This window comes from Chelonoidis abingdonii, chromosome 23 (genome assembly GCF_003597395.2).
Source record: "Chelonoidis abingdonii isolate Lonesome George chromosome 23, CheloAbing_2.0, whole genome shotgun sequence".
NCBI classification, from domain to species: domain Eukaryota; kingdom Metazoa; phylum Chordata; order Testudines; family Testudinidae; genus Chelonoidis; species Chelonoidis abingdonii.
Window position 1 is genome coordinate 16,001,986 of NC_133791.1, and position 20,499 is coordinate 16,022,484.

Consider the following 20,499-nt stretch of genomic DNA (forward strand, 5'->3'; position numbering starts at 1 on the left):
TTCAAATACGTGAAAGGGGGTTCCAAAGAGGATGGATCTAGACTGTTCTCAGTGGTAACACATGACAGAACAAGGAGCAATGGTCTCAAGTTGCAGTGGGGGAGGTTTAGGTTGGATATTAGGAAAAACTTTTTCACTAGGAGGGTGATGAAGCACCAGAATGGGTTACCTAGGGAGGTGGTGGAATCTCAGTCCTTAGAGGTTTTTAAGGCCTGGCTTGACAAAGCTCTGGCTGGGATGATGCAGTGTAGACATCTGGGCTCAGGCTGGAGTCCAGGCTTGGAGACCCACCCCATTCACAGGGTTTCAGAGCCTGGGCTCCAGCCCACGCCCGAGCCTAAATGTCTACACTGCAGTTTTTAGCCCTGCAAGCCAAAGTCAGCTGACCTGGGCCAGCCGTGGCCGTGCCACGGGTCTTTTATTGCAGTGCAGACGTACCCTTAAAGGCTCTGTGGCACGAATACATTAATTGGCACAGTTATATTTTAGCTTGCTTAACTGGGTTAGCCTTGTAAGAACAACACAGGCAGGCGCAGATACAAAGGCATGAAGCAGATCTCAAATCCTCCACAAGTCAAAGGCATGAGATTAAAAACTCAACCAGCAGCAGGCTGGATGCACAGACAGCGGCTGGTTCTACAGTGCTTTGCATCTTGAGTTTGTGCAGAACACGTGACATGTGGGTATGAAATGCTACCACCTACGAGAGGAAGATTTGGGGGTGGGGGGGTGCTTCACAACTCCCTTGAACAAATGAGAAGGGCTGCACCAGGTGTCAGGCCATAGAGAATCTGTCCCATAATAACAAAATACTAGAGCATAACGCCTGTCTGCGCCAGGAAAAAAAAGCTGTGTTCTTAACTCGGATCATCTAAAGTGGTAACTAACAAGCTAAAATCCTAGCGAAGACAAGGCAGATGGTAATTATTATAGGCGTTAGCAGGTCAATGCATTGCCCCGACCTGCCAACATGTGTTAAAACAGGGGTCAGCAACTTTTCAGAAGTGCTGTGCCGAGTCTTCATCTATTCACTCTAATTTAAGGTTTTATGTGCCGGTAATAGATTTTAACATTTTTAGAAGGTCTCTTTCTAGAAGTCTATAATATATAACTAAACTATTGTTGTATGTAAAGATTTAAAAATATTTAAGAAGCTTCATTTAAAATTAAATTAAAATGCAGAGCCCCTGGACTGGTGGTCAGGACCCGGGTAGTGTAAGTGCCACTGAAAATCAGCTCGCATGCCGCCTTCGGCACGCGTGCCATAGCTTGCCTATCCCTGTGTTAAAACTACAAACTGCCTTCTCTTCACTAGGACTTTCCCTTGTGTTAGCCAAAAGGAGTTAAGAAGACAACTTGTTTCCTATTTAAGATATGCCATAGATGTAAAAGCCACATATTTAGTCTATATGGAGAGCACCCCCTCTGTCCCATTAAGTCGCAAGCTAGGTTCATAAATACTGCATTATTCATTTACAGAATAAATACGCCAGGCCAAAGGTATAGAGAAGCGTGCGCCTTTGTTTAGTGTGGTGATTTCTATTAGAGAAAACTCCAAGTGACAACAAATCAATTTCGAACTGGGAGACAAAAGAGCCAATTTTCAAGAGTTGAGGGTGTAATTGAGCATGCAAAATCCATGAGGAATTGCACGCCTTATTTATGTCTGTAGTTAGTATGAGTGGACATGCAACTCAGGGAATGCTGCAAGCCAACTATCATTGTTATCCATCTGTATGCACAATTCCCTGCTTTGTGTGTGCAATCGCAGAACCTGCAAACAAAATGAGCAGCTCAGTTGAGGGCCTGACTGCTGGGGGAAAAGAAAAAATCAAATCCGAAAGTCAAACTAAACTAAACCCCACCCCCAATCTGCTCCTTTGCCAGTCTTCGTAAATCTGCTGCATAGGAAGACGTATTACCATCTGTCAGTGCAACCGAAACCAGGCCCTGTTGTGCTATGAGGATAAAAAACCTGCAGACCTGAAAGCCGTGCACCAAGATCCGAACTGTGTCTCCAACGCGGGCTCTCATTGGAGTCATCATGATTTTGGGGCCCTTGGGAGCAACTGCAGAGAAACAAGAGGGGAAAAAGAATGGATGTCAGCACAGCATTGAATCACCAACTTAGACAAACACTGCCATAGTGAGTAGCCCATATCAGTTAATAGTCATACCTTGAATAGTCGTTTAGGTGGTGCAGTACCACAAAGAAAAGTGTGGGATCAATGCCCAGATGATATAGTAGCTATAAAAAATGTCTACATGAGTGATAGAAGGATAGACAGCTGTCTACATGATTGATAGATGGATAGACAGTTGTCAAGATGACGGATAGACAGATAGCTTCATGAATGATAGATGAACAGATAGATGCCTTCAAGACTGCTAGACAGACAGATGCCTGCATGAGTGATATATAGATAGACAGGTACTCAAAGGCTCAGCTTCCCGCTCAGGACCGCTTGGTGAGCAATGATTTTTTTAAATAATGTATTTATTTAAATTAGATTCTTACTAAAGCAAATCAAATGTTTCCTACAGTATTAGAGGTCAATACCAAAAAACTTTTAATTTTTGTTTTTTAAAAGGAAAACCTCCATATTTTGATACTAATTCTCAACATAGAAGGAGTCACCCGTTAGCTCCTACAGTCAAGTCCATGAGGCATTTAAGATAGAAAAGAGACTTGTTAAGAATGGCTTTGCAGGGTTCCCATTGAAATCAATGGAAAAACTCCCACTGATTGCAACAGGGGGAGGATTGGGCCCTTAAACAATTCCACAGATAAACAATCCCAATCGCTTTCTAGCCCCACTGTTTATTGTTCTTTTCTCTGGCGCCTTTTCCTTCTCTTCTCTCGTCTGACTTTTCCTTCCTCCACCACCGTTTTCCTATTGGCGTGGCATCCCACGAATCCCCCATACAATCGCTCTCACGCTGCTCTGTTCAGAGTGAGGCCAGGCAGAAAGCATCGTTTTAGACAGGAGGATCTCTGCAAGCTGCCCCATGCCACCCGACCCCCCCATGCCGCCTCTGAGAATGCTGCCAGCAGCTCTGCCCATGTTTAATTCCTCCTTCTGGAGCCCTTTGTTTGCGTAGGTGTCAGACTCTGCTGCAGGAGGCTCTGCAGAAAATTGGCACAGTGCCCGCTCCCATGGGTCAGCCCGATGAGCACCCCTCCTTCCAAAGTTGTCTGCTTTTCATTTGTAGCGGCTCTAAAATGCTGGTTAGTTATTAAAATAACCAAGTTCCAGGTAGCTGGCCACTGAAGGGAAGCCGTGACCCCGTGCACACGGGAACTGTCGCTCGGCGGAGGTAATGGGCTTTGCTTGCTTGTTAGTGCCGTACGGTGGACGGCACCCGGTGCATGACATGAGGCGATGTGCCGGAAAAGAGAAGGGATGAAGCCAGAGGTTCAGCTGGAAAGGTTGCCTGTGCCATTGCCATGGCAACACCATGACAACTTCGCCTCCTCCTCCCGGATCATACCGGCTAGTTTTTGGGTCAAGATGAAGCAGCTGAGCAGCGGCCTCAGTTGTGCTGTGCTACCACTTAGCTGGGGAACTGACTGATGGAGTGAGCAGATGACACTAGTGCTTTGTTCTACCTTCGCCTCCTGTTGCCCGCCAGCTCGGCCCGTTCGCTCACTCCACCAGCTCGCCTTGTAAGTGCCACACTCAGGAGGATGGGGTGAGCGTGAGAGATGCTTGGAGAAGTGGCCACGTCTTCTGGCCTCTTGCTTCCTGGGTGGGGGTGGGAAATACACACGACCATCTGTAGAAGAGGGGGCTAGCTTGTTCCAACATCGATAGCTCCCTTCCCCCAGTGAGGAACATTCCTGCCTCTTGCTTCAGAAGGACAGGGGCAATATGTGGGCCCTGGAGAGTGGGAGTGGGACACTCTTCAGCTAGGGCTTGAGGCTGGGATTTGAACAAGGCTCTCCCACTTGCGGGACATGATACACCCACCCGGCCGGAACTCCAGAATGGCATTTGACATGCAGCACCTCAAACTAGCCATTGCTCTGATCTTTCACTGGCAGGGTCCCACGTGGCCTCTGAGACACTCTGGAGCAAGGACGTCATCCCTGGGTGCATCAGAGTCGCTCCTGAGAAATGATGGGAAAACATCTGCGTGTCTGTATGTGCATCAAGAAAAATAACACATAGCAACAGCTAGGACGGCTGCGCCTGTTGGGCACGTCCAACTGAATCCATAGGAGAGACAACTCAGCGGCCAGTCAGCCAATGACAATGCACACAGTGCTGAGGGAGAGTGAGGCCAACGGAAGCGCTTGCCCTGACGTCTCCATTTGCCTTGGGAAGTAGGTGCCAGGGCCCATAGTGGCCAACTGTGTTGCATTTCTCAAGCTGACCATCCACCCAAACAGGGCTGGCCAAGTCACAGCACTAAGCCACAAGCCCAGGTGATGATGACCATGCCCCTTCCCCAGTGCAAATACCTCTCTTGCCCAAGGAAGGTGTTCTCCACCCTCCAGCCACCTCTTCTCGGACCTCCTCTCCAGTACAGGTCCCCCCAATTCCAGATTCCGGTGGCATTTGGCAGTTGGATTTGCACAGAGCTCTGAGCCAGTTCTCCTTGTTTTCTCGAAGCCACAGGTTTGCCAGCTTCATGAAGTAACTTTTCTGTCCTTGTCGCTAGCAGGGCTGGGATTTCCGGCACCGTGTCCCCTGCATCCCCATGTCTGCAGAGCCCAAATCAAATCCCTTCCAGGACACAACAGGGTAGCACTCTAAAAGGCATCGCTCTGAATAAATCAGAGCTGGGGAGTGGCGCGCGCCCTGCCTGGCCTGTTCCCTCTGATCGCTTCTGGCAGCAAATTTATTTTAAACGCGGCCTTTAAATATGAATGGCACCACGAGGGGGCTGCCTGGGGACAGCAGGGCTTCGTCAGCGGGCAAGGTGGAGAGGGCTGGCAGCAGGCTCTGCTGAAGGGGACGTGGTGCGTATCCACAGGCAGTTCACCAGGACGGTGGAACCTCGTCTCTCTGACGCTGCATATGGAACCCGGGTAATGTAGTGGGCCCTTCAGCTGTTGCATAGACATATATGCCAGGTATATGAATTGGCTCATTGTGCCCCCCTGGCTCCGCAGCTGGAGAATCACAAGCGCTTCGGGCATAACATCCTGAACCTGTGGGACGAACTAACCCTAGCGACCAGTGAACCCTGCCTCTCTGCAGGGCCTCTGGTGAGACCTTCCCGTCCCTCCTTGCTGGAAATACAGGATGTATGTATGGAGGTGCTGCAGAGAGATACAAGATGTGGAGAGGTGGAGGGACCTGGGGAATGGGGACTGCAGGCTGGAGAACATGGTAGGGGGTGGAAGGGAGCAGGCGCTCGAATGGGGGGCAGGGAAGGAACTACAATGGGGGCATATTCTGCCCCAATGTATACCCTATGCAACCCCCTGACTGCACGGGGTTTGCGAGGAGTGCGACAGTGGAGTGCCCAAGTGCGCACGGGACTATATATTGTTCACCATTGCTAGCTGAGTTGCCAGCATGCCACACCTAGGAACATCGTAATCACCACATTGGGGATCAGACCAGTGATCTCTGATGGCAGCCAATGCCAAGTGTGTCTGAGGATGGTGCGAGAATGATGGTGGGGGACACACAGTGACCTGCCCCATAGGGGAAGTTTCTTTCTGACCCCGTCACTTAGAGCTGGGTGATGCCCCGAAGCATGTGGATTTTATCCCATTGTTTTACCCCATCTACCATGATTTTGGATGTCCTCAGTATCCCTATCAAGCACTAATAGTAAGCTCTTAGCCTCAGTGGCACAACCACTGGGCTGCATGTTTGTTTCTCCGGGGTGCCAGGAGCAGCTGCTGGGCCTGGGCAGAGATCAGCAGGGACACGAGAGCCAGAAACCATGAATCACTGAGATACCATCAATGCTTCTGGAAACCTGCTCCCCTATTAATAAGCATGACAGCAAGTCACTCATTTGCCAGCTCTGGCCTTCAGAGACAGCAGGCGTTGGCCAGCTAATGAGGCAGAGACTCCCACACTGGCCACAGCCTGACGGGTGGTTAATCGCCTGTGACGGCCTGACATGATATCCTCCAGTAACAGGGAAAGATGGCGGTGGGATATTTGCTTCCTCATCCATCTTCCCAGAATCCACCTGTGTCTCTTGATTCCCTACTGCTTAGAAACACCTCTCTGGCTCCAACCTCCACACCCGCCCCCAGGGCTGTGATGTGAGCCAGGGTTCCTTAAGGCCCAGCAGCAGGAGGGCTCCCTGCCAGGTACACGTGCAGTGGCAGGAAAGAACACATGGCAGCCATCTGGCCACGCTCCCCAGGTGAGGGCCCTGGCATGCTCTGTGCCGCAGCCACCCCAGTGCTTGGCACAGCTGTCTCATCGCTTTAGCTCACCGCCCGTCTCCTGAGCTTGCTTGGCTCAGCACAGGCTCCTGACATTTGGGTTCTGGGCTCCTCCCGGAGCTGGGAAAGCGCTTAAGCCTGGAGCGAGGCAAAATTTGTCTGCTGAAATGTTTTTCGGGGTAAAATGAAGAATCGGCGACACCAAACTGGTTCTCGAATTTGGGTTGGTTTCGACAAATTGCTCGTACTGGAAAAACCACCCTCAAATGGTTGTGATTTTTTGGGGTTCGAAATAATGCTTTGTTTTGAAGTATCTTTCAATTTTAATTAATGGTTTAAAGAAAAGCATTGAAAACCACTCAACATTGGAACAAAAATATTTTTTTCTTTTCCATATTCTAAAAATGTTTTAAAAAAATAATCTTTTTTTCAGTTCCACCCAAATGGATTTTGTTTTTTCAGATTTTTCGGCATTATCAGCAAACTAAAAACTCCATTGTTGGCCCAGCTGTGCTCAGGAAGGGGGGGCTGCTAAGTGCTCCTACCCCTGCCGAAGAGAGGAGGTTGCCTAGCTGGGAGACCTGCCAGCAGTTCAAAGACAGGATGCCACCAGCAATCCGGCTACGAAGGACCAATGTCAGCTCCCAGGGCAAAGCCTGTCTACCTGAGGATCAAGGCTGGCCTTGCATGGTGAAGGCACACGCTGTATGCCTGGGAAAGGACTCCAGGGGAATTTCCAGATGGAAGTTCTCACATCGGTTCCAACTGGCAGTTTGAATTAGGAAGCGAGCAATGGAGCTACTGGGGCGATGGGAACTGCAACTGGAGGAGTCTAATGGAGTCTACTGGGATTTCCAGCACGTGGATTGTCCAGGAAACACCTGGTGAGGGGAAATAGCCAACTGCTGCCTTCATGTGTGGAGATGTTGGTCACCTGCAAGATGCAACAGTGTGGGAAAAATCTATCCTTCAATGTCTCCGCATGATCTACCAGCACAGGGTGGCCACACGGACAGCAGCTACCAAGCTCTGTTCGGCTAGTTGCTACTGCACCGTTCGGCTAGTTGCTCTGGAGCAGACAGCTGTGAAATCAAGCTGGATCTTTGATCTGTTGCCAGCACAAGGTCAGATAGTGCCAGTCCCGACACAGGCCCCAGCCACAGCCAATCCAATGCGCTCACCCCCTGCTCTCCACTCTGACCCTGCAGAGAAAGACACAACTTCCATAGAGCAGACCAGGTGCTTAGCTGATGTATATGAGCTTAGCCCCAGTGTTGTTATAATGCTGTAGGCAACAGCACTAGAAGAGCCATCATCATAGGCTGCCTTTCTCCTGTGGGCTGTTTATAGGAAGGGGACAGACACAAGGCAGAGCACAGGTTTGTCATTTGCACCAGCAGATTAGCCAAGATGCCCAAATGCTACCATTTGCAGGTGTAGGGGGGAGGGATAGCTCAGTGGTTTGAGCACTGGCCTGGTAAACCCAGGGTTGTGAGTCCAGTCCTTGAGGGGGCCACTTAGGGATCTGGGCAAAATCAGTACATGGTCCTGCTAGTGAAGGCAGGGGGCTGGACTTAATGACCCTTCAGGGTCCCTTCCAGTTCTAGGAGATAGCTGTATCTCCATAATTAAATTAAAAGATTATCAGGGTTGGAAGGGACCATAGGAGGTCATCTAGTCCAACCCCTTGCTCAAAGCAGGACCAACTAAATCCCCAAATGGCCCCCTCTAGGATTGAATTCACAATCCTGGGTTTAGCAGGCCAATGCTCAAACCATCCAGCTAGGTTTGATTCTCAGACCCTGCCTTTTGGCTCATAGGTGGCCAGGGGCCAAGACCCTGATCCCCGTACTGTGGGCAGCTGTACGTGTTGCTGGATGGTTTATGGGTGCCCTACCCAAAGATGGGTCTGAGCTGCAAAACTCAGATCTGGAGCCAAGCGTCCCTGATGTTCAGAGATTGGAGGTTCTGGTTCTAGTTTAGCTGCAGGCCTGACTCCTTTGGGGAGCACTGGGCTCACTACTGGAGACCAGTTGACAGCAACAGGGCTGGGATCTCTGTGAGTGGAAGGATGGGATGGGAGGAGCAGAGAGCACCAGCAGATGTTTTTACACGTTCCAAGCTCACACTCAAGAACACAGCTCCCCCTTGGCAGGGTCTGGATCTGTAGCAGGAGCGCAGCGCAGCTGCCCTAACAAATCCCACGTGCACTGACCAGCTGGGTGGTGGGCTAGGCATGGGATGGGATCTGCTTCCAAGCTTTCATTTTGCTGCGATTCATTCTCCACAGATGCAAACAACCTTGTCAGCAGCAGCTGTCTGCCTGTCTCTCTCGCTCATCACGATGTCACTTCCTGATCTGAAGGCAGCCGCTGTCAACAGGATAATCAAGCCCATTGGCTCCACTTGCTGTCTGAGGGCGATGCTCCTCTGCCAGACCTCTTCAAGCTGCTAGCTGCATGGTTTCAGATAGAAGGAGAGCTCCATCGTTTCCTTCCACTACATGGACTCCTGGCCCTTTGGTGACAATCGGCCACAGAGGTTGGGAGGAGAAGAGCAACGGAACCTGGCTCTACAGGAACTTCCTGACACAAGATCTGGATTTAAGGCTGGTGAGGAACTCTAAAGCTTTGGTGTCTGGGACCAGATTTGGGTCAGTCCATCCTACATGGATTCCAGTTGCTATACCTGTCTCTCCCTTTGTTAATATTTCATTGGGATAGGTCCCTACACTTGTGTCCCAGCAGAGTGGTGGAAAAGGGGTACCTTCAACAAGTCCTCTCTCTTTCCTGCTGCTTCTAATCTTGCTCTGCATTAACTCATGCTGACTTTACCAACCTGTTGCAATGCAAATCTGATCATGTTACCCTTGCCCTTGGGCTGAGGGGAAATGCCTTTAGGTATATGTAGGGGAGAAGAGGCACCTACAAGACCTAGGTACTCAGAGCAGAACAAATCTTGGAGGAGAAAGGCAGACACACAGTACTTCTCAGGGAACTAGTGATGAGTTAGAGGCCCAAGGTTTGGGGAGATCCAGAGTTGGGAAGTGCCTGATCCAAAGTCCACTGAAGTTAACGGAAAGCACTGACTTCAGGGAGTTTGGGATCCCTCCAGGGCCACTCACTAGTTTGAATCTAATCCAGGATTTCACAGGGACAGAAAGCTGTTACCATATGATAACTCAATGATGATCTATGAGCAATGAGTTTGGTGCCCTCTGTTCAGTGCTTAGGGAACCCACAGATTCTGCTCGTCAACAATCCCAGTTTAAGAATTTCACCCCAGCACCAACATTACTGGGGCTAATGAACATGCATGGTAAGTGCTGAAGAACAGGAGAAAGGTGCACTGGCAAAGCAGCATAGAGGAAGTTTGCCCATTCAACCACAGCTGTTTGCTTTTGAGAGCATCACGGAAATTCACTCCCTCCAACAGTTAGAGGGGAAGAAATTAGGACTTCAGATCAGGACTCTCCTTTACATGACACCATTATAAATACAGTCTTACCCCATACACCTCCAGTTAGGCAGAGGTTGCACATATTGCCACCAATCAGAGCTACCCTGGGGAGCATCTCCTCTGTTAATTATTCACTCCCTTGTTCATTATTCAGGGGAACTATGAAAGCCTCTCCTTGTCCATCTCTGGTTCTTGGCACCCTGGGCTGACAGAACATGTTGGAAAGTCAGCCAGGCAGGTGTCGGCTTGAGCTTTCCCTGCTTTTGACGGAGCAGCGTGCCGTGCCTGGTGGACATTCTTATGGGGTGTTGGGTAGTATTGCCCGTCCCGCAGAACTGGCAGAGATCCAATGAGCCAGCATTTAGCACCTCTGACGTTACGTTTATTGAAGTGAAGAGAGCTCCAGCTGGCAGTCCCACTTCCTCTTTTTCATCTGTTTGGCAACATTTGCTTTGCGAGGCCTGCAAACAGTCCGGGGCGTTATGGAATGGCTGTCATCTCAGTCATCGGAAAAATATCTGATTTTTTCCACAAAAAAAATCAAAATCCAAACTTTTTTGGGGGGTAAACGTTTTTGATTTTCTAAAACGGAGCATCATTAACCAAAAGCGAAATATTTTTACCGAAAATGTTTGGTTTTCAAGTTTTCAAAAACCAGCTGTGGTGGTGTTGTTGTTGTTCATTGGTTCGTTTTTCTGTTGAAAAAAATCTGAAAATGTTCAGGATAAAATGCCGCAAACATTCCCAGGAAAAACAGTTCACCTTTTTTGGCCAGTTCTGCTGAGACTAATTCTCACCATAACTCGAACTCCCAACTGGAAAAAGCTCAGCACTGAAAGCTCAGATGAACAATCTGCTTCTCTCGGCACCCGAGTCACCTGAACATGGGTTCTGCTCTGGCCTGCAAACCACATGGCTGGTTATCTCCCAGAATTATTACACACGCAGCTCTCCTGGATGAACTGATCCAGTCAAGCCTCGTCCTCAGCACCAGGGATATCTACTTCTGCTACAGATCCGGGGTCTGCCGTGGATTTGGGAGTCTCATTAGGGAGTCTCCCATCTTATGGGGTTGTTTTGAAGGGGCTCTCATTGAAGAGCGAGTTGCTTTACAAGCAGAGGGTGGGGCAAGGAGCCACCTTCCTATAGTCAGCACGATTTGGAGCCCATCAAGCTTCGTTAGCTCCAGCATTAGTTGCTAAAAACGACTGAGAGCAGAAGATTCCCCGCCTCCCTCCCATAATTTCCTTGCTATACTGAGTTTCCTGCAATGGAGATAGGAGTGTGTGATGATAACTGTCAGGGATGAGGGGTACAGTCAGCCGGGGGTGGGCACGAGGGAATGGATGGCTCAGCTGATTGGTCGTGCGCTAGAAAGCCATTTGATTCTGCAGCGGCTGATTTGAATCCAGCCCAGATAGTGCTGAAGAAACATTGTTACCCTCTGATGGTTGTGATGGGTCCAATGAGTTTCGGGGGGAGGGGAGAGGGGCTCTCTTTCTGGTTCCTGATTGGTAGAAGGCCACATCACAAAAAGCCAAACATTCCTCTCTAGCTGGCTGGGAGGAATGGATCTGCCCGTTGGTTTCCTCAGCAGTTATGGACTCAGGACGGCCTTCTGCCCCAAGTTGGGGTGCATTTGTGGTGTTAGCACAGAGGGGGATTGTTGCTGGCCATGCTATGCCCACTCTAGGGACCGAGGGGGACTCCAGGGCTGACACAGCCACCATGCAGAAGGATGAAGCTCATGCCAGAGAGGATGCCTTGAGTGGAGAGGCTGGAGGATGTGGCTACACTGATGAGTCTGGGCAGCATTCTCAGTACCAATCCCCCTCTTCCTTTGCATGCACGGCCAGGATCCCTTCCCAGCCTCCCAAGGCTTCCTAACCCTGGAGTGCAGCTGGGCGCGAGGGGAGGATTTGCTTTGGCTCCTATTGGATAAGGGCTGTTTTGGTACCCAGGGCAGAGCAGTGTCCACGAACTGAAACAAACAACTAATGGGCTCAGCATCATTTAAAAGGTCAATGGATTCTTGCCCATGAAGGAAAGAGCCTTGAACCGCTCCCAGACAGAGGTGCTCTGGGAAACAGGTCAGCAACTGGCTCCCTCCGTCCAGGGGTGGCTCTAGCTTTTTTGCCGCCCCAAGTACGGCAGGCAGGCTGCCCTCAGTGGCGCAGATTCAGCAGCTTGCCTGTGGGAGGTCCGCCAGTCCTGCGGCTCCAGTGTACCCGACGCTGAATCTGCAGGCACGCTGCCGAAGGCTGCCTGACTGCTTCCCTCGCAGGGACCAGCAGGGCGCCTCCCGCAGCTTCCTGCCCCAGGCATGCGCTTGGTGCGCTGGTGCCTGGAGCCGCCGCTGCATCCATCATAGCAAGAGCAGATCTAGATGGGAGGATCCCTTGCCATGAGGTGCTTGGCCCACAGATGCCAAGATCTGGGCATGGCCAGCTCAGTGGGCCTCTGTGGTGGGGATAGAACAGGAGGAGCAAGGCAGAGGAAAGTTGAAACCTCCCAGGGCCACCCCACAAAGACACTGTAAGCTTTGGAAGAGCAGGTGGTGCTGTGGGCCCAGACTGAGGAGCTCCAGCAGGGCAGAGCCAGCCGCCGATTAAGCCTTGCCTCTGACCACAAAGTGTTGCCCTTCCTCCACTCTTTGCTCAGCTGGGCAGCATTTCTCTGGGGACAAGGAATGGGTGCCCCAGCCCCCCCTTTTTTTTGTCTAAAGGAGCCAGCGTGGCGGTTCGGGGCTGTGGGTGTAACAGTGAGCTGTGCTCCCTCCGACTGCGTGCCACAGCGAAAGGCGGTCGGGGCAGTGCCAACCCTCCTCCTCCTCTGGGGGAGACACTCAGACCTGTAGGTCAATAAGGACATGGAAAGATGCCGGCCAGGGCCGGCTTTAGGAAATGTGGGGCCCAATTGAAACATTTTCGGCGGGGCCCCGGCAGGGATGACTAAAAAAAAAAAGTGTAAAAAATAAGCCTTTCATTTCTTCCATGTATTATTTACTTTCCATAACTATATAAATAATAAAATTATATATTATGTACATTGCATCATATATGCGGTTGATTGATTATTAATGACCGCCGTGTCACATGTGTGGGTCCCCGCCACTCCCTGGGGGTGTGCACATGTGTGGGTTCCAGCTGCTCCCTGCCCCCTCATTGAAGCAGGTGTGTAGGGTTACTGCCCTGGGAACTGCAGGGCAGCAGTGGACATGGGGCTGGCTGGAGGCAGGGCAGGGGCTGACTGGAGGTAGGGTCTGGCTGGAGGCAGGGCAAGGGGTGTGGGGTTGGCTGGAGACAGGGGGGTGTGGGGTGGGCTGGCTTTCGGGCAGGGCCGCAGGGGGGTTGCGCAGTGGTTGGCAGGGCTGAGACAGGGAGATGGGGACTGGCTGGCTTTAGGCAAGAGGGTGCAGCAGGATTGTGCCTGGAGACAGGGCAGGGGGATGGGGCTGGAGGTCAGGGGAATGTCTGTGTGGGCTGGCTGCTGGCTTTGGGTCCAGGGCTGCAGGGGGGTGCAAGCAGGGGTTGGCTGGGGAGACAGGGCAGAGTGGCTGGCTGTGCCAATGGGGTGCAGAGTTGGCTGCAGGCGGGGGGCCGGGGCTGTGTGGGCAGGGTAGGGGGTGAAGCAGAGGCAGCTGGAGCCCCAGCCCTTTAAATAGCCCCCAAGCCCCTTGCTACCCCAGGGATCTGGAGGCTATTTAAAGGGCCTGGGGCTCTACTGCTTCTACCCTGCCCCAGACCTTTTAAATAGCCGCGGGAGTCCTGGGGAATGCATGGGGGTGGCAGGGCTCCGGCAGCTATTTAAAGTACTAGGGTGGCAGAGGCAGCTGGAGCCCTGGCCCTTTAAATAGCCCCCAAGCCCCCCACTACCCCAGGGCTCTGGGAGCTATTTAAAGGGCCAGGAGCTCCAGCTGAGAGAGCGGGGCTGCAGGGTAGTGCTTGCTGCGCTCTGGCCAGAGCTCCAGCTGGAAGAGCAGGGCCGTGGGGCAGCCGTGCTCCCGCCGGCACTTTGGTCAGGGGAGCGGGGCCACGGAAGACCCCGGCGGAGCTGACCGCTGCCCGGGTAAGTAAAAAAAAATTTAAAAGGCGCCTAAGGCGCGGGGCCCGATTCCTGAGAATCGGGCGAATCGGCCTAAAGCCGGACCTGATGCCAACTCCAGATGCAGTGATGACAATGGAGGCCACTGAGGCAAAGTCAGCCCTTGCAGATATGGTGGTTGCCCCATTGCTGGGCCCAGGAGCCAGCGCCGTTCTGCACCACGGCTGCGTCGCCGGGGGAGATGGCTGAAATTCCCCCCCAGTGCAGAAAGCCAGGTAAGAGGAGTTCAAAGGGCCCCGCCTTGGCCCCTCTCCCCAGTGCGGGAGAGCGCCCCACAGGCGTAGCAGAACAATCTCCTTGGAACTGGTGTGTGGCCAAGGCACTGAGAGAGAGATGTGAATGAGGCGCAGGGCAGGAGGGGAACTGAGTGATTTCAGGTCTCAAACGTTTCCTTGGCTTAGCAGAGGGTTGACCAAGGGGCTAAATGAAGCGGGTGCTCAGAGCAAACAGGCAGCCAGAAGAAAGGGGCATAAGAGAGACTGACTCCTGGAGCAGCCCACACAGGCATGTATCCACTCATCACGCAGCCATGGTTAAATGCAACCCCCTCTGGGGAGCGTGACAGTGCAGCTACACCACACAATGCTGTGGGAGAAACGAGGAACGTGGGCAGCACAGCCAGAGTGATGCCCGCTGCGGCAAAAAGCACCAGAGCATCTTTCATGATTGCAAATGGTCAGAAGCTTGATTTTACGTCTCATGCAGGACACAGTCCCTCTAGCACGACAGCCTCTCCCAGCACTCCCACTGCTGACCCATTAGCTCTGGCTCAGAGGGAGGAGCATCCTCTGATGTATATCTGGCATTACTGCTCCATGCACCCCAGGTGTGTGCCTTGGGGGTCACCCTTCCAAGAGCTGACTAGGCCCAACTTGGCTCAGCTCCTGAGAGCGAACAGAATCACAGCTCGAGGTGCAGTTCATCATCATCGTAAGTAGCTCTTAGCTAGCTCTTATCTTTCCATCTGGGGATCCCAAAGTGCTTTACAAAGGAGGTCAGGATCATGATCCCCATTTGACAGATGGGGAAACTGAGGCGGGTAAGTGTCTTGCTCAAGGTCACCTGGGAATACAACCAGTTTCTCGAATCCTAGTCCAATGGTTTCTCCACTAGGCCATGCTCTGTTGCAGCAGGCACAGGGTCACGGGGGGGGGGGGGAGGGCGCTTGCCCCAGCTGATCACAGAACCCAAGAACCCCCATAGACCCTTGCCTGATAGAACCCAGGAACCTAACCCTCTAAACTTGAGTGTCCGGGCTCCAGCTAGAGCCCTGGTGACCACACTGCTCTTTTTAGTATGCAAGCTCGAGCCCCACTAGCATGAATCTTCTACCCGGGCTGGGAGACACACCCCAAGGGTCCTGACTGCCACCCCCTCCCGTAACCAGCAGACACAGAGATCCAAAGAAGCCCCTCAGCCCACGGTCGGCAGGCCTCCTCCCAGACCAAGTGGAAGGACTTGGAAAGCAAAGCAAAGGGTAGGAAAGAGAGTGGGAGAGGAGGAGAGAGATGAGTAAGAGGGAGAAAACACGAGGTGTGGTAGGAAAGAAAGGGTGGGGGGAGCTGGAAGAGGTGGGAAGGGAGGAGGAGAGAGCGGGGATCAAAGAGAGAAGGTGCATGGGGCCGGAGGGGTCTTTGTCACCATAAACCAGACAGGCAAAAACTGAGGGCACAGCGAATGACACATGACATTGTGCCCTTTTAAACCACTCCTCCCCCCCCCGCGCGCGCCTTACCTAGTGTGACCTCGGCCTGCATGGGCATGGAGAGGGCAGGGTGCTTGACCTCACAGCTGAAGAGCGCCTCATTGTCTATCTGTGGGTTAAGCGTCCACATGAGCATGGCCCGCACCTCCACGGTGCCGTCGCTGAGGGGGATGTGCATATGGTGGTAGTAGTAGACGGGCTCCATGTTGTGGACCCACCTCGGGAACTCCCGGCTCACCACAGTCTCTGGGATGATCTCCGTGGCCGGGCTGAACAGAAGTCCCGGGTCAAGGGTGAGGCTCTTGAGGGGGTCCTCAGTGTAGGGTCGCCCGCCCCGGTCCTCCACGTCCAGCAGGGATAGGGACTTTTGCATCTTGGTGTCGTCCAGGTCACGGTTCAGCAGGTTCCGAGTGGCTCGGCTGTCCTGTAACCCGGCGGCGCTGGATGGAGGCTCCAGAAGGGACACCACCTCAATGAGCTCCCCGTCTCTCTTAAAATACACCTGGGGAGGAAAAGAGGGAGGGCCTGGTTACTGCTGGCCATCCACCCCGGGTCCCAAAGTATCCCCCCCTCACCTGCCAGGAAGCACATAGGATTCACAGGGGCAGCCAGTGTCCTGGAGACAGGGGGACTCAATGGTGCCGCATTGGCAGCTCCTTTCTGTGCCAAGGAGCCTGCTCCATTCTGACCCCCATGAGCCATCTGTCCCTGGGACCAGAGGGTAGCTCCACCCAGCTGTTGGTCTCTGCTGGGGCTGCCTGTTGGACAGACACTTGTCCGCTAGGGCTCGCAGCAAACACAACCCGTCTCATCCAGGCCAGTAACTTCAAGCTGAGACCTGCCCTGGCTGGATTTCAACCAGCAACCTGGGTGTGAAGGACTCTGGGTCACACTGGGAGGTGCTATGAGATGGACTTTCCCACCTTCAGACTCGCTGAGACCCCAGACACCCAACCTACTCATGCATACGGGGACCTAAGCTGGTATCACACCAAGGAGCCAAGAGAATGGGCAAGTCAACGTGGTGGTGGTGGGGGCTACATTAGCTTCTACCTTCATATCCCCTCTTGGTCTTTTCTGGTGCTTCTCCATGGGGCTAGAAAACTGGCCTTCCCCCCTGGCAGAGCTGAGCCGGGACGACAACTTGGGGCCTGCTAACTTTCTAAGCCTGCACCTGGCCGCTGAGCTAAAGAAACAGCCCTGCCAGTAACAGCCACAAGAGACGCTGCGCTATATTACCCACTGCCTGCACGAGACATTATTCATCCCGCACTGTCTTCTGCCCACCACTTCTCTGACCCCAGCCTCCTCACTGATCATGGGACACTGAATGTGTGGGCAAGGCAGAGGGGAGGGTGTACGTGAGAGAGAGAGAGGGGTGCGTGCTGCTAGACACCTGAGAAGGTGAGTGTGTGCAGGGGTGTGGGTGTGTCTGAGGTGAGCGTGTGAGGAACTGGTGTGTGAGCAGGGTGCGTGTGTACGTCAGAGTGCTCACGAGGGCAGCAGCTGTGGGCGCATGTGTTGAGATCTCGGGTGAGTGTCCCTCGCAGACACAACGCTGGCACAGGGATTTTGAAAGCCTCTTTACAGCAGAACTGTATTCCATTTCAAAGTGCTCCTTCAAAGTCTCTGAAGTCTCAGCGTAATGTAAAGGCTGCAGGATGCTTTGGAGATAAGCATTTGAAAAATGACACAATATTTTTATTTAAATGCCTTGAACATCGGAATACAGAGGCTGGAATAACTCCTGATCCTTTGAGAGAGCAGAGAACCCCCCGGTCTCCTCCGTGTGTTTATTTAAAGGAAAATCATTCACAAAATAAGTTCAGAACCTGCCTTCAAGGAAGCTTAGACAATAAAACCTGCTGAAGACATCACCTGATGCAATGGAACATGGCCTTTGCTGTGAGTCTGTATGTTCATGTGAGTGCAGAGCAAACCAGAGCATTCAGCAGCATTTCCCTGGGGAACGGGGGGCCCCGAGGCTGGGAAGAGGCGAAGAACCGTTCACTTGTAGGTTCCACTTAGAATCTAGCCCGAGTTGGCAATGAGCATGTAGCACATGTGAGATGAGTCTGGTGGATCTCAGCCTCATTCCCGTGGGCAGGTTTGAACATCAGTAAAATCTCAATCATGATTTGAGCGACTGTGGCGCACACCCAGGGACTATTCACCTTTACAAGTGGGCCCAGGTTTGGGAAGAACATCTCCTTCTGTTGTCTAGGCTGGACCTGCTCTGGGCCACCCAGAGGGCTCTTGTCTCCAGAGCTGTCAGTCTGGCACCTTTCCCCAGAGCTCCACTCAGATGAAAACAATCCCTGCTTTGCCTGGAGGAACTCCGAGTGCCTCCCAGAAGCCTCCTCCACCTCCTTACAGCTACTCCCACCATCCTCACCGGTGCCCACCACCATCCCACCTGTGCCTGCTACCCCCACACATAGCCTCTGCTACCCCCACTCCCTCCACCACTGCCCCACTCCACCTGTACCCACCAATGCCCCCACTCCGTCCATACCTACCTGTGCCCATCAGCACTACTTGTACCCTCTGCCATCCCACTACCTCTACCACTGCTCCCACTCCACCTGTACCCACCACTGCCCCCACTCCGTCCATACCTACCTGTGCCCATCAGCACTACTTGTACCCTCTGCCATCCCACTCACTCCACCACTGCTCCCACTCCACCTGTACCCACCACTGCCTCCACTCCGTCCATACCTACCTGTGCCCATCAGCACTACTTGTACCCTCTGCCATCCCACTCACTCCACCACTGCTCCCACTCCACCTGTACCCACCACTGCCTCCACTCCGTCCATACCTACCTGTGCCCATCAGCACTACTTGTACCCTCTGCCATCCCACTACCTCCACCACTGCTCCCACTCCACCTGTACCCACCACTGCCCCCACTCCGTCCATACCTACCTGTGCCCATCAGCACTACTTGTACCCTCTGCCATCCCACTACCTCTACCACTGCCCCTACTCCGTCCATACCTACCTGTGCCCGTCAGCACTACTTGTACCCTCTGCCATCGCACTCGCTCCACCACTGCCCCCACTCCACCTGTACCCACCACTACTCCCCACTCCACCAATACCCATCACTACCCCCACCCCATCAATACCTACCTCCCCACCTCTGCCCCTCAGAGCTGCTTGTACCCTCTGCCATCCCATGCCCTCCACTGCTACCCCCACTCCATCCATACCTACCTCCCTGCCTGTGCCCATCAGCACTGCTTGTATCCTCTGCCACCCCACTCCCTCCACTGCTACCCCCGCTTCATCCATACCTACCTCCCCACCTGTGCCCATCAGCACTGGTTGTACCCTCTGCCACACCACTCCCTCCACCACTGCCCCCACTCCATCCATACCTACCTCCCTGCCTGTGCCCATCAGCACTGCTTGTATCCTCTGCCACCCCACTCCCTTCACTGCTACCCCCGCTTCATCCATACCTACCTCCCTGCCTGTGCCCATCAGCGCTGCTTGTACCCTCTGTCACACCACTCCCTCCACCACTGCCCTCACTCCATCCATACCTACCTCCCCACCTGTGCCCATCAGCGCTGCTTCTACCATCTGCCTCTGCTACGCCCCACTCCACCTATACCTAGCATTGTCTCCTCTCCGTCCATACCTACCTCCCCACCTGTGCCCATCAGCACTGTTTGTACCCTCTGCCACCCCACTCCCTCCACTGCTACCCCTGCTCCATCCATACCTACCTCCCCACCTGTGCCCATCAGCACTGGTTGTACCCTCTGCCACACCACTCCCTCCACCACTGCTCCCACTCCACCTATACCTAGCATTGTCTCCTCTCCGTCCATACCTACCTCCCCACCTGTGCCCATCAGCACTGTTTGTACCCTCTGCCACCCCACTCCCTCCACTGCTACCCCTGCTCCATCCATACCTACCTCCCCACCTGTGCCCATCAGCACTGGTTGTACCCTCTGCCACACCACTCCCTCCACCACTGCTCCCACTCCACCTATACCTAGCATTGTCTCCTCTCCGTCCATACCTACCTCCCCACCCGTGCCCATCAGCTCTGCCTGTAGCCTCTGCCACCCTACTCCCTCCACCGCTACCCCCACTCCACCTATACCCACTGCTACCCCCACTCCACCTATACCTAGCATCACCCATGCTCCATCCATACCTACTGTCCCCACCACCCGCACTCACCCCCACTCCCTGACCTATCCCCACCCCCACCGCCACCGCTGTACCTACATCCTTCTTGGGAACTGACAACATGGTGCTGCCTTTCTCCTCCCTCCCCAAGGCAAAGGCAATTCTCCCAAGAGCCTGTGGCCGCACTACATCCCACCTGAACCTCCCCCTAACACACACCCCTTTACACACCCACCAGCGTGTCTTCAAGGGCAGCAACGCTAGCAGAGACTGGGCCTGGCCATTTTTACCACCCATCCCACAGCAGGTGTAGATGACATTAGTGTTCCGACTCACAGCTGGCTGGGGGTAGGGGCAATATCACAGCCTTCAACAGCCACCAGTAGGGGGCAGCAGCTCCACCTGGTCTCCTCCATGGAAGCCTTTGGCATTGCCACAGAATTTGTGCCTGGCGGGCAATGACATTGGTTTAGTTTGTTCGCAGTTTGCGGGTGATCAGGAGTGGATTCTACCAGTAGAGCGAGCAGGAGTCCACCTGTCAGCTCTGCCGATGAACCTCACACCTGACCTCCCCTGCCCCCCCGTTAGTCCAGTCCCAGGCAACTTCCTTCAGACTGCGCTGCGAGATGAGTTTGTAAAATCAGGAACTAGTGTTTCCCTTGTGGTTTAAAACTAGATTTGACCCCAGGCCTTCAGGGCACCCCAGCTGGGCTGG

At 53.2% G+C, this 20,499-nt stretch overlaps 1 protein-coding gene across 1 annotated transcript in view; it reads right to left on the minus strand.

The window, feature by feature from the left end:
• The window catches only part of IGSF21 (immunoglobin superfamily member 21), a 258,560-nt gene that overhangs the window by 4,563 nt on the left and 233,498 nt on the right, over positions 1–20,499 (minus strand). Inside the window, exons 6-7 of the mRNA XM_032787562.1 lie at positions 15,660–16,131; positions 1,984–2,069 (exon numbers count right to left, since the gene is read on the minus strand). Coding sequence (XP_032643453.1) covers positions 1,984–2,069; positions 15,660–16,131 — 558 coding nt within the window. The remainder of the gene's footprint in view (positions 1–1,983; positions 2,070–15,659; positions 16,132–20,499) is intronic.